Source organism: Erigeron canadensis, chromosome 3 (genome assembly GCF_010389155.1).
Source record: "Erigeron canadensis isolate Cc75 chromosome 3, C_canadensis_v1, whole genome shotgun sequence".
Lineage (NCBI taxonomy): Eukaryota > Viridiplantae > Streptophyta > Magnoliopsida > Asterales > Asteraceae > Erigeron > Erigeron canadensis.
This window is the reverse complement of record NC_057763.1, coordinates 27,540,356-27,553,961: the sequence shown is the minus strand read 5'-3', so window position 1 is coordinate 27,553,961 and position 13,606 is coordinate 27,540,356. Positions and strand designations below refer to the sequence as shown.

The 13,606-nt window shown below is 33.5% G+C and overlaps 1 protein-coding gene across 1 annotated transcript; it reads left to right on the top strand.

The window, feature by feature from the left end:
- Positions 1–6,283: 6,283 nt before the first annotated feature.
- Positions 6,284–9,021, top strand: LOC122591815 (replication protein A 70 kDa DNA-binding subunit A-like). The gene is made up of 10 exons (XM_043764049.1): positions 6,284–6,355; positions 6,457–6,730; positions 6,806–6,902; positions 7,330–7,457; positions 7,541–7,625; positions 7,707–7,848; positions 7,941–8,158; positions 8,281–8,581; positions 8,690–8,770; positions 8,872–9,021. The coding sequence occupies exons 1-10, from the start codon at positions 6,284–6,286 to the stop codon at positions 9,019–9,021; spliced, it is 1,548 nt and encodes a 515-aa protein (XP_043619984.1).
- Positions 9,022–13,606: the final 4,585 nt, after the last annotated feature.

Genomic DNA, 13,606 nt, shown 5'->3' with positions numbered 1-13,606 from the left:
GACAAATAAAGTAAATTGGTTTGCAAAATAATTGCATAAATTTTAAAAAAAAACTTCAGACAATATAATTAAAAGTCATCCACTTTGACTTCCCTCAACTTCAAATGTGATTGCATTTAATGAAGAACAAATTCTCTAGAGTTTAAAGATAATCGTGACAAGATTAAGATACTCACGTGGTACCACCAACCGTGAACAAAATATCGAATCACCTAACTGCTAGTTAAATTACCCAAGCCGGTACCACCAAAATTAAGACAATTCTTCTAACAATCAGTTTTGTTGACTATCAAATTATCAATTGAACCTATGTGACAATAGTGTGGTACCACCAACCGATATCAATCACGTTGACAAAATTAATCTTTTCTTAAAATGATATTCACTATCATACCATGAACTAGTGATAATTACTTATAGACAAGTAACCGTTTTAAAATCACATACACATTCAACTGGTACCACCAACGAAGAATTATATGCAACCAATATCAAAATTAACTAATAAAAAGAATTAACATCATCAAGATCACAGAACAACGATAATTAAATAAACTCTTTTGAATTAAAAATATGCAATCACATTATCCGTCTCGTTTCATCAAGGTGGATGATTAAACGTTTAGCCACTCATGATCAATCCACAATAATAAATAAAATAGAAGAGAAACATGATGTACCAATCATTTAATGAAAAATAAATTGCAAGACAATAAGTAGATACGATCTAGATGGGTGCCCATGAATCTTCAACGAATCCGCCTAAGAAATAATCTTGATTGGAGGAAGAAGAACCCTTGTAGAACAGCTCCTATAAAGAGTTTAGATCCTAATTTTCAACTTAGGGTTTGCTATATATACTCCTCCAAAATCTGATGCAAAAACAAGGAAAGTCTTGTTCTCCCGTGCTCCTACTGCGGCGCAGTGGGGTTGAGCCTTCCCTCACTACGCGCAGTGAGGTGTTGTTGACTTTGACTTCAGGGGGACTGTGGCGCAGTGGCTTGTGTGACCACCACTGCGGCGCAGTATGAATCCACGACCTCCTTTCTTCCTTCCCTAACTGCTTGGCAGTCATCCTAGTGCGACCCCCACTGCGGCGCAGTGGAGTGTTTTCCAATTTTTTCCTTGGATCAGGACTGCGGCGCAGTGGGCATGGCTACCTCCACTGCGACACAGTCACAAGCTTGGTGACAGAGATTTGTCTTTCGATCTTCAAGCTTGTTGAACTCTTCAATCTTCTAAACTTTATCAACTCTCAATTGTTCAGATCAACTTCTAGGCCAATAACAATCCGAAAATGCACCAAATGAAAGCGTTACCTGTTAAGAGCCTGTACACACTAACAAACACCATAAACGCGCCAAATGCATACGAAAATAACTTAAATCACATAATAAAATGACCAATAAAGATGTGGGTAATGGGTATAAATTAGTCACATCAATAACTCTTTTTATTATTTATTTTTACTTTCAAACAGCAAAATGTTATAAATAATTATAATATATGACCGAGTTGAAAAGAATTTAACGGACTGAAAGAAAATTACAAAATCAAAAGTAAGTTCTTGATTCTGCATGTGAACAGACTCAACCGATATGGAACTTCATCTCTACTGGTGCAATATACCTATGATATATGCGTTTTCCACTTCAGATTTGCTCGGATATCACTCTACATGCAATTTTTCAGCAAATAAACGCAGTCTAATTCAGGTGATTATGCTTACCTGCTGTAGGTGTATATGGGAACAGAGAAATGAGCTATTATTCAACAACAAACCTTTTCAACCAAACCGACTCAATTTGGAAATTAAAACCCAGACGTATCTTTGGATCTTAAACCGCTCAAAATATAAACATTTAACTTGGAATGGCTGGTGTTATTTTTCATTTTCATTTTAAATCCTAGTTCTAAGCGATAAAACTTCTAGCTAGTTTTTAATGAAATTTGTTGTTCTAAAAAAAGTAGGTTCTTAATCCACTCTTCCCAATGAAACCTAGTTGTCTTATTCCTACTTGAAATCTAGGGGTGAGAAAAAACGAAAAACCATAAAAACGAACGGCTAACGATCGAGTCAAATAGGACTTCATCGCGTCTTATAATAGAACGGAAGATTTCTTCATTGCGGAATTTCCAAATCAACGATTACACTATATATATATACACTAGTGTTCATGCCCGTCCAATGGACGGGTAGTCTCAAAATATATTAATCAAAGCTAAAAAAATTGGAATTCAAATATATTAAATAGATATACCGAAATCAATTTGGAAATTTGCTAGCTGAATAGCCACAACATCGGTCAAAATAAATCTAAAATTTTCCGTCCATTCACCATTGACCAAGCCATGTATGATATTGCCCTGCAAATAGCACAAATAACATGGGAAAAAAACTGGTAAGTTCTGTTAGTGTTTTTATGTATTTAATCCAATATTAAAAAATAAAACCCAAAAAAAATTAACCATAAAAATCGAATAAACATTTTTGCATACAGATCCAGGAAAATTATTCAAGATTAAAAAGGAACCCAACCAAGGAAACGTCGATCAAATGATTTTATCGGCTAATACAAGAAAGATAGAAACAAATTGTTAATAATAATAATAAAAAAATAGTCGAGCCAAAAATCTTGCATAGTCATTTCCTGTTGTGTTAAATCCTAAACATAACGTGGATCAAATGGTTTTATCTAAAGGTATTATTTAAAATTGATATCACGCTTTTCATAAAATCCGAGGTATACCTGTCTTACACAAACTAAAATGATGATTTGTTCCACTAGGCTAAATAATCATACTAAAACATTCAACACCATCTCAAAATGTAGCATTTTCCCCTGATAGAATAACAACGGCTAAAAAATTACACCATTAATGAGCTAGTTTCAAAACAGATTCAAAATAATCATAGTAGATATATTAAAATAATCATAATCTTACTCATAGCAAAATTTGACTTTTTATCTAAAAGCTTATAGAAAGATATAATCGTAAATCTTAAGTATACACCATTAATGAGTTACTTTCAAAACGATATCAAAATAATCAAAGTCAATATATTAAAGTAATCAGAAACCTACTCATAGAAAATTTAGACTTAATATCTAAAATGTTATAGAAAGATATAATCTTAAATCCTAAGAGTTAATATAGGTTACAAATACAGAATTTAATATATAATATTTAGATTAGTTAAGTCATATATCACAACTTAATCAATACGAAAGCTAAAAAAGAAACATACGAAAATTAACTCCATATAAATATTGATTCCAGTTTACCCCTTTTTTTTCCAACTTTAGTTAAATAAAAAATTTACAATTTCTTATATTCTAAAAGTGTAAACTATATAATTTAAAAAATACATACCAATTCATCAACAAAGACCATCTCGAACGCTTTGATTTTCTTTGGGTTGTTCCACTCCGAAATTGTCCATACATGCACAACACAGATTCGTAAATGATGGTTAACATTTGTTGGCTTAGGATCTTAAAGATGAACTAATGTGGTCATATTTTTTGTTGTTGAAGAAAAAGCCATAACGAACCTCAAACGAAATCAAAAGAAATAATATTAACAATAACATAAGAATTCAAAATTAAAAAATAATAATAATGATTAATTATGTGCAAAATATATAAAAAGAAAAACCCTTTTGTAGTTGATCGTAGCTTCTTTTTTTGTTGTCGTACGTGAGTTATATTACAGATTACCAATAAAACCGAAAAGTGTAAATTAATTATTTTTAAATTGGGTGAAATTGTAAATTGGTAATGGAAAACCAAAAAGTGTAAATTAATTATCTTTAAGTGTAAATTGGTGATGGAAAGCCAAAAAGTATAATTAATTATTTTTAAATTGGGTTAAAGTGTAAATTGGCGATGAGAAGTCAAATAGTGTAAGTTAATTATTTTTAAATTGAGTTAAAGTGTAAATTGGTGATGGAAAACCAAAAAGTGTAAATTAATTGTTTTAATTGGGTTAAAGTGTAAATTGGTGATAGGAAACCAAAAAGTGTAAATTAATTTAGATTAATATTAAAATATTAGAGGATTAATAAGGATGAAGGACTAGGTTAAAGGAGGGGGATTAGGGTTGACAAGTGTACCCCCAACCCCCTCTTTTAGTTATATATATATATATGAGAAAGTTAATTGCAGTACACATGAAAAAAAGTAGCAGGGAACAATTAAGGGTCGTCCGATCAAAGATCTCTACGGCTCAGATCTTCCTTCTTCCTCTTTCCTCCTACTTCGTCCAGCAACCTGCTTCTTCTCCGGTGAGACTGACAGCGACAACCACCACCTCCTTCTTCTCCGGTGAGACAACCACCGCCACCACCATCATTTCCGACTACCCCAACCACGACGCCGGCAGCAAGGGCTTCGCCCGTACCGTATCAAGCCGTCACCATCTCTTGGATCGCCGCCTATCAAATCCATACGATTCCCATATATGTCCTTTGGCAACCAGTTTAGAACAGATGAGGGCAACTCCCGTACCATATCCACCCGAAAACAAACCTGATTCTCGCCGGAAAAGTCGCCATAGATGTCGCCGGAGGTGGTGGCGGTGGTTGTCTCGCCAGAAAAGAAGGAAGAAGGAGGAGGTGTGGCAGTCGCCGGAGAAGAAGGTGGTGATTGGCAGCGGCAGTCTCGCCGGAGAAGAAGGAAAAAGGAGGAAGAACCTTGTACTTTTTGGATTGCTTGTACTATAAATAACCCACCCCTATATATATATATATATATATATATATATATATATTATAATCACTTCAACAAATATAGACTTAGAGGCAGGATTCACTTGTCGCACAATAGAGCTAAGAATATTAATTAAGTAATTAGCCAATCGAGTAAGGATAATGGAGCTCATTTCTAGCCATTTCCAAACGATTGCCAGATTTTGGAGTTTTTTTCCAACCTAATGTAGTAGCTAAACTTATTTACCAATTTAGTATGGTTTCAAAAATATTTACCATTATGGGTTTTTATATTAAATTCTTCATTTTAAAATTTTCACTTTCATCTTCAATTCCATCTTTTTCACAAACATTATCCATATAAATTTTATCTTTTAAAACGTTATGAACATCAAAACTATTCATAATAGCAGACCGTGATATTATATTATTGAAATCTTCATTTTAAGATATGTGAGATACCGCATTCAATTGATTCATTTATGCTAATCGTAAATGAACAAAAAATCACAGCAAAGTTCGATTTCATTCAAGTAGTTTATCATCAATAAATTTATTTAGACGAAAACCAAAAAAATCACAACAGATAGGAGTGTACAAACAAAAACCAAAATGTAAATCATAAATGTAAAGTTGTAAACCATCATATTCCTATTCACATGTTTTCCAAGTAATTAAGATTCAAGACTAAGAGCTAACACGTATATGATTCCGAAAGGATTCCAGAATTGAATCACCATACCGACAAGCCGCAAACCCATAAAAACTGTAAAACCATAACAAAATAGTTTAAACTCAATTTCAAGTATATTTATAAATCCCCCCTTTCATACTAAAGGAGGAATGTCAAGTGACATCATAATGTGTTGTTGTCAAGCCAAGAGGGAAGCCACATTGGATGTATGACGTCAATGTGTAGGTATTTCAAGGTGTTTTTGGTGTGTGTGGGGACGTGATTTGGGCGGGGGAATAAGGCATACTTCAAAAATGGGCTTTGGCGGGAGTAGGGCTTTGGGGACGTGTTAAGGTGGTGTGGTGATATGTTGCAGAACCTAGGTGTGAAGGTGGTTGATAGTTGTGAAGGTGGTGTGTTGCTTTATTTCAAATTCGGTTTTGGCGGCAATATATATAGATATATATATCTATATGTATGTATGTATGGGAGAGATGGGAGAGATAGGCATGCTTTAATTTAAAAATTAAGGATATATGCATGCTTTAATTTGAATATAATATAATAAAACATAAATTAGTTGAAGTAGATATGAGTGGTACGTACGGATTGTTTGTTGTTTTACACTAAGCATTTAATGCTAATTGTGTTCCCCATACGATCCATCTTCACCTGCTTCAACTCAAGGATTAAACACCACTGTTTATGAGTCTTGAGATCTACAATTGATTGGTTGGTAGAAAGAGAAACATGTATATTGTGTGATCAAACCTTATCACAAACACACCATCCCAAGTTTTTCACACACAACTCTCTCACCGGCTATTACAATCAAATTTCATGGCTACCAACCAAACTTTGCTTGGGGAACAATTAGATGCTTCAAAGATTTCATCAACATGAAGGTGAGGATAATCCGTCGTTGGATTAATCCCTGGCAGAGGCTTGAGATGGTGTTGGTTGATGAGAAGGTAACCCTATATGTTTCCTTGTATGGTAGCCAATTCATAAATATAAGAAAAAAACACAATCTTTTAATTTCTGTTCTAAGTTTTTTTATGTTATTTTATAGGGTGCAAAAATCCAGTGTATGGTAAAGAAAGACTTGGTTCCTATCTTTGATAATCTGATCAAAGAAGATACTGCGGTTATCATCAAGAGGTTTGGTGTTGGTGTGAATGATGACCATTTCCCTGTGGTTAAACATAAGCTAAAGTTAAGCTTTTACAAAAGTACAGAGGTGCAGCATGGTGTAACTTTTACTGGTCCTGCTTATGGATTCTCATTCACCCCTTTCAATGAAATAACTGTGACCAAAGCTAGAGATAAAGATACCCTCAATATTGGTTAGTCTGATTAAAGTGTTTTGTGTTTTTGTTTTTGTTGAACACTGAAAGATTTATATTTTTTGGTTGGAACAGATGTCATTGGTTGTGTAACTTGGTGTGGGAATCTGGAGGTGTTCAAGTCAGCAACAAATACCTCAAAGAGGTTCAACTTGGAATTGAAAGATCTGGGGTAAGTTTTCAAATATCTCTCTTTGAAAGTATACTATATAAGTTCATCTATGTAGTCAAAACTACATGATATTCTGTTTAATGTTTCAGTTTTCTTTCTTAGATTTGATGTACTAAAAAGTTGTTTATATTCTGACAAGCTGGGATATACTATATCCGTGCATCTATGTATCTATATTAAGTTTTGTGTCTCACAACCTGACAACATGTAGACTACTATATAAGTGCATGTATGTGTTTTGTAATTGAAAGTATTTGTCAGTTGAAGTAAATAAAAAAAGAATACAGTTAAAAACATAATGATGAGGGTCTCATAGCACACTTGCACTAGTTTAACTGTCATATTTAATAGAGAAATTGAATTAAATGAGTTTTTATCAAATCATTGGTAACATTTAATGAAATCGGTATTTGATGTATATATGTAGTGGTGTAACCCAACGTTGTACTTTGTGGAATGATTATGCTGTTCAATTTAATGACTTTGTGGAGAATAACAAATCTGAAGAGCATGTCATCACCATCATGCAACATGCCATCATAAACGAATGGAATGGTAAGTGAAAGGATTTGGATTGAATTTTCTTGTCCCATGTTATCACTGTTATGTTTAATTTGGATTCACTTTTCTTTACCCAGAAAATTTGACTGTCCAAAGTGATAAGTTTGGTACAAGGATTTTCATAAATGAGGATATACAAGAAGCAAATGACTTTAGGATGAGGTATGGATATATACCAAATATTAAGTTAGATCATAATGATTTGTTTTTTTCAACTTCTTTCTCTACAAATCTTATTATTAGGTTGATACTAAAGGAAGGAGAGGAAGGAGCTGCTCAAGGATCACATACAACTTTCACAACACAAACTGTTTACCCAAATCGGTTAGAGTTCATCTTAAACAGTGATAAGAAACAATTGGACGAGGTTAGAGAAGCTGAACAGGTAAATTTAAGGTCACCTCATACTAACTTATGACCATATTACAGTTTAAGTACTTATGCATATTTTCATCGTCATATTGAATTTATTTGCAGCCTGGAGATGTTGTATTTGTGGCCACAATAGCTATGCTTGAACTAGAGTTTGGATGGTTCTTTATTGCTTGCAAAAAATGTTCAAAGAAAGTCATAAGCAAAATGGAGTACTTGGAAATTGCCGATGAAGAAGAGCTCACTGATGAGCTTATCAATGCTCCCGGTGACAGTATCTGGTGTCGAAAAGAAAAAAAGATAGCAACAGAAGTTGGACCCAAGTAATAGTGGAATAGTGTTATACATTTTCAGTTTATACTAAAAATATAGAGATATATTTACAGGTTGATAATATATGTAGCATTTTTTGCAATAGTCTTATACATTTACATTTTAACTTCAGGTTCAGAGTCACCATGAGAGTCCAAGACAGCACAGGCAGTGCCTCTTTTGTAATGTGGGATAGAGATGTCCAGAAGCTACTTGGTTTGTCTGCCCATGATATCCGTCAAAGACAACTGAATAATAATGATGATGAGACTTACCCGCATGAACTTGAAGGGTTGCTAAATGTGAAAGTTGCATTTAAGATAAAAATAGACAAATACAATGTGAAACACAAGGGCAGTGCTTATACTGTCAACAAGATGTGTGATGATCCTGATATCATTGCAGAGTTAGAAGATGAAGAAAATGACAATGAGGTAGTCAATTAATATGCTATTAGAAATTGTAATGATGGTAATTAGTTAATTATATTGGCTATAATGAATATTACAATATGCTAACATGTATTTTATTGATGTGACTAGGTTCAGCAACAGGAAGCCATGCCAGAAATTGTGTCAGCTGTTAAGCTTGCTGAGGAGTTGCAAGGTGGACCCGATTCAAAGGTATTTATAATAGATCAATACTTGATTATGATTGACAACCGTAAAAAAATAAAATAATTCTCGCCTAATGTTGGCATAGTTGTTTTGTGGTATATTTGCAGGATGCTTTCTCTGTTACTGGCAATTCTTTAGCCGCCGAGATTGAAAAAGATTGTGAGACCAGCCCTTTGCAAAAGCGACCTAATGACACTCCAGGTGTTGAATCAACAAGTAAGTCTGGACAAAGGGTTCGCAAGGCGAAAATATACTAAAACCCAACATTCATCATTCTGGTTGAAGGTAATTGTCTTTTGAAAGTGTGTAGATGTGATGAACGTATATCAATCTACTATGATGTGTGTTTTAAACTCTCTTTTGAAACTGTGTTGACTATCAATCTCCGAACATATTCAGACTAAATGTCGGGTTTGTAATGTGGTGTTCTAAACTTATGTAATGTTTTAAACTTATGTTTTGTACTAGGTTTGTATCATGTTTCATGGTGGTTGTTTTGGATAAGGAATCTCTAATTCAATTAGTTAAACACACACACACAGATCTTTTCTCATGGTAGTTGTTTTGGTTTTATCTTTAAATCAATTAGTTAAACACACACACACAGAGATCTTGTGGAATGTTAAGGAAAGTTTAAAAAACTAGAGAACAAGATATTATAGAATAAACAGTGTACCAAATGTATAAAAAGTGAATGTAGTTTGTGGTTTTTAGGTCAAAGATATTATGGAAGACATATATTAAAAAGAGATTTTCATTCAATTTCACTTATGATGTATAATCCCCCCTTTCCAATGTATTAGATCAATTTAGGTTGTGGTTACTTTAATGGTTTATAGTTCCATTGGAAGATAGGTTGAAATTTATGTATTGTAACATTATATCATGTGTGAATAAACAAATAGCACATATCTATATCTATTGTCTTATACAAAATAACCCACAAATTGTCAATCACTTAGTTTAACCAAACATGACAGAATATGAACAAACATAAAATAGCCACAAGTTACATACTACAAAGGAAATGTCAACACCATAAACATAAGTAGTGTAATATTACAGACCCAGTTAAGACATAAGTTGTTCCATCATTATACACATGCTACATATATTACAAATCCAAAATGAGCATGACTACTATCCATACCATTAGGCTTGATACCAAGAAGTTTTCAAAAGACAACAGAGATAAAACCACATTTGGTTCAACACAAATGAAATTGTTCAACACACATAAAAATCCACAAGAGGTCCATCAACAAGCTGCACCACATTGAGTTCAAAGCGTAGTTCCTTACCCCTTTCAACACCACATTTTGATGAAACCTTATACCAATCTGTCATGAGAACAACATGTGTCTGGTCATCATCTTTGCGAGCATCATACATAATTTCCAGCTTGGCCTTGAACTTCAAACTCCCCACATACACACAAGCTTTGGTAAAGGTATCAAGGTGATTATCACGAACAAAATGATTTGGCACCGTGTTCAAATTACAATGTTAAAAATGATTAACACTAATACAACATAGACAAGATGAAAACAATTTTCAACATTCTTGATTAATTGAATTAGTCATACCAGTCCATTGGTGGTAAATGAGTGTTCTTTCAATCTTTTGAAGAAGGATGGTCTGTCAAGAGAATGTTCATGTCCAGCAATATTGCAGATATGACTGTTATTCTGTACGTCTTCTCCATCACTCTCTGTAAGATACTCCTCAGACACTGTTGGCCTTACACTTCTTGGTGCTTCTCTAGCTGTAAGTATAAGATGGTCACAAGGTTAGTGTAATTAAAAGTAAAATCTGTGCAAATTAAAACTGTAATACAAGTTGTACGTGTGACAATTACTTACATACTGGAACAGCTGCAGCCGATCCAATTCCACGCTCATTAAAGTAATCAAACAAGTAAAATCCTCGCCCAAGATTTGTTAACATGATTTTACCACCCTCTTCAACCTCCTCCTCAGTGCACAGATTAGTCCACTTACTACCAGTGATACCCACAGCGCGCACAACTTGATCTTCTTCGCTTTTGACATCATCATCAGTATGATCAACAGAAGAACCATCTGCATCTTCCTCCTCATATATTATTTCCACATCTTCAATCTGATGTGGTCCAAAAATGGTAGCAGTCTTGTCGGTTTTACGATGATATTCCAAATTCAGGTCATCAAGAAAGAACAATGGTGGATACTGAGATGAGTCAAACATTCCGGTAGTTACTAATCAACCATAAAGGATTACAAGAATGAATACAAACGTTTATATACCTCAGTATGTGGTGTTTAATCATATCAGAAATTGTAACTCATTTATGACTTTATACTACATTTATATATTTAATCATATAAATATATATATATGAAAATCACACCTGCACACAATGAAATACTTAATTAAAAACAAAGAACAAAGTGATGTATAAACCTCAGTATGTATTGTTTCACCAGTCACTTCAATTAAACATCTGTTCACATATGGTTCTGCATTAGCATTCACCAACACTTGCTTGGCCGCACAATCAAAAGCAATAACATCCAGATTCATGTTCCTCCTAAGTCTGAAACAAAGCTGGCTGGTATCTGGTTGGATACATACAGTAACAAATTGTTGCCAGCCAGCACCAGTCAGCATCAGTCTACCATCAGCAAGCGATACCAAACGAACATTGTACGCACGTCTGTCATGACCAAACAGTGTAACCGCCCGCAGGCCTGGTGTCACTTTGTTCTTAACTACTCTTGGCAGTACCTAAGATAACAAATGATATTTATATACCTTTAGTATTTTTCACCCAAAATTATAAAATTTTCCAAAAAAAATGGTGAAAAAAACAAAGTCTATCTCAAAACTCACCAAACATTCTGACAAAGTCTTTTTCTTCAAAAGGTCAACCAGAAATTGGAAAGTAATCTATCCACAAATATTAGTGGTGGGTTCAAAGAATAAAAGAAAATTCATGTTAGTAACTTTACTATATTCCAACCCCACTTGTGGTCCTATATACAAAAAATGTGACCTTTTGAAATCAACAACTATACAAAAAACATATATGAAACTATGCGGGGGACAAATCTGTATTATATAATCAACAAAAGATCTTTCATACTCATTCTATCACATGGCTGTTAAACCCGAAAAAACAAAATGCAATGAATTAAAAATTCTGAAACCCTAAATGATAAGAGTTTATACTAAATTTATATATTTAATCATATCTATATATATATACATATATATATATATATATATATATATTCAAATCACACATGCACTAAATCAAATACTTAATAAAAACAAAGAAAAAAGTGATGTATAAACCTAAAAAACACAACCTCCTATACACGACAGTGTTAAACCAGTGTTGTATATACGTTGAACTAAAAAAAATATATGCAATCAATGGCAATCGATTGAATGTAAGCACAAATTAGATTCGAGAGAAACCTGGTCCGCCATGTTACTGTTTCGGATTAGAGAGAAATGGAAAAGGTGAAATAACTTTGTGGTGTAAAAATGAGTTGACAAAATGATTTTTACCACGTGAAGGCGTCATTTATGTACTTTGACTTAAAATATTAATTAACAACAAACACTAAGTACCCTTCATCATATAAACCAATGAAAATAAGACAACTTAAAAGTAAAACAGTAAACACCTTTATCATATATTCACAAAGCCAATTCAAACTTCCCAAAAAAGGATGGAGGGAAGTTGGAAGCTGAATTTTTTTTGAAAAGTACTAGAACCCAAATAACTTTCATTTTAGATTTATACTTGTGCATCAAAGTAATTCTAAATATATTACAATCCTGCTCCAAGATTCGCACTCATATATTACTTCCAATGTTTGAATCTCAAGCTTCAGTTAACCGGAAGAAAAGGAAGGATTTCTTGGCTGAACGTAAAAACAAGGTGGTTAGACATGCTTCTCCCATACAGAACACGCCATTAACAACAACTCCTTTATCAAATATTACAAAAACTTGATGTGTATTTTCTACTCTTAAATTTATGAACACGAAATACCTAGCTACTGACTACTACACACTTGCGGGCAGTGAACCCGTTCGTATGCAATATAGTTGACTTGGTAAACCGAGGTCGAACACAAGGACTTAATAAGCAATTGTTACAATAAAATGATTCAGATTAAAAGGGGGGTTTTGTGACCGAATTGTCACGTTGCAAAGTTAGTGAGAAAAGTCAGTAATCTCGTAGGATTAATCGCAAAAGAATATTTGATTGTTGAATCTCAACACAAATTTAAAAGGAACACCTACTTGGGTCAGCTCACATGTCAATCATCGGGTCTAAATATTACTTGCATTTGTTGAACGACTCAAAATGTAGACAAGTAGAACTCCCGTTATACTTGAAACTTTAACTGCTCAAAATATAATTATTGCTCCCGCACTTAATTTCTACTCTAAACAGTTAAGCATTAAATACCTGAGTTGATTTTATGATTTAATCTTTTGAAAGCTTTCTCCCGAACTGCTTATTCGCCTAATCAGATCCCTCTATCATAGACGTTTACACATTCAAAATGAATTTAATTGTTTTTTAATCTTTATCGTTGATTTCTCCCGAACTCCAACGATTTCAGGTTAATTATAGACCGATTAACCATTTCATAAATCAATTGACAATGACATAGATTTCTCCCGAACTTCTAATTACAATTATCAATCAATTAATATAAAAGTTGAAAACAATATTTAAATCCAAATAAATGTGGATCTTCGATTAAACATATAAACCTTGTTCAACATTCACAAGCAACATCAATTCGACCCTATGACATGCTTACTACCCAAGTGGGT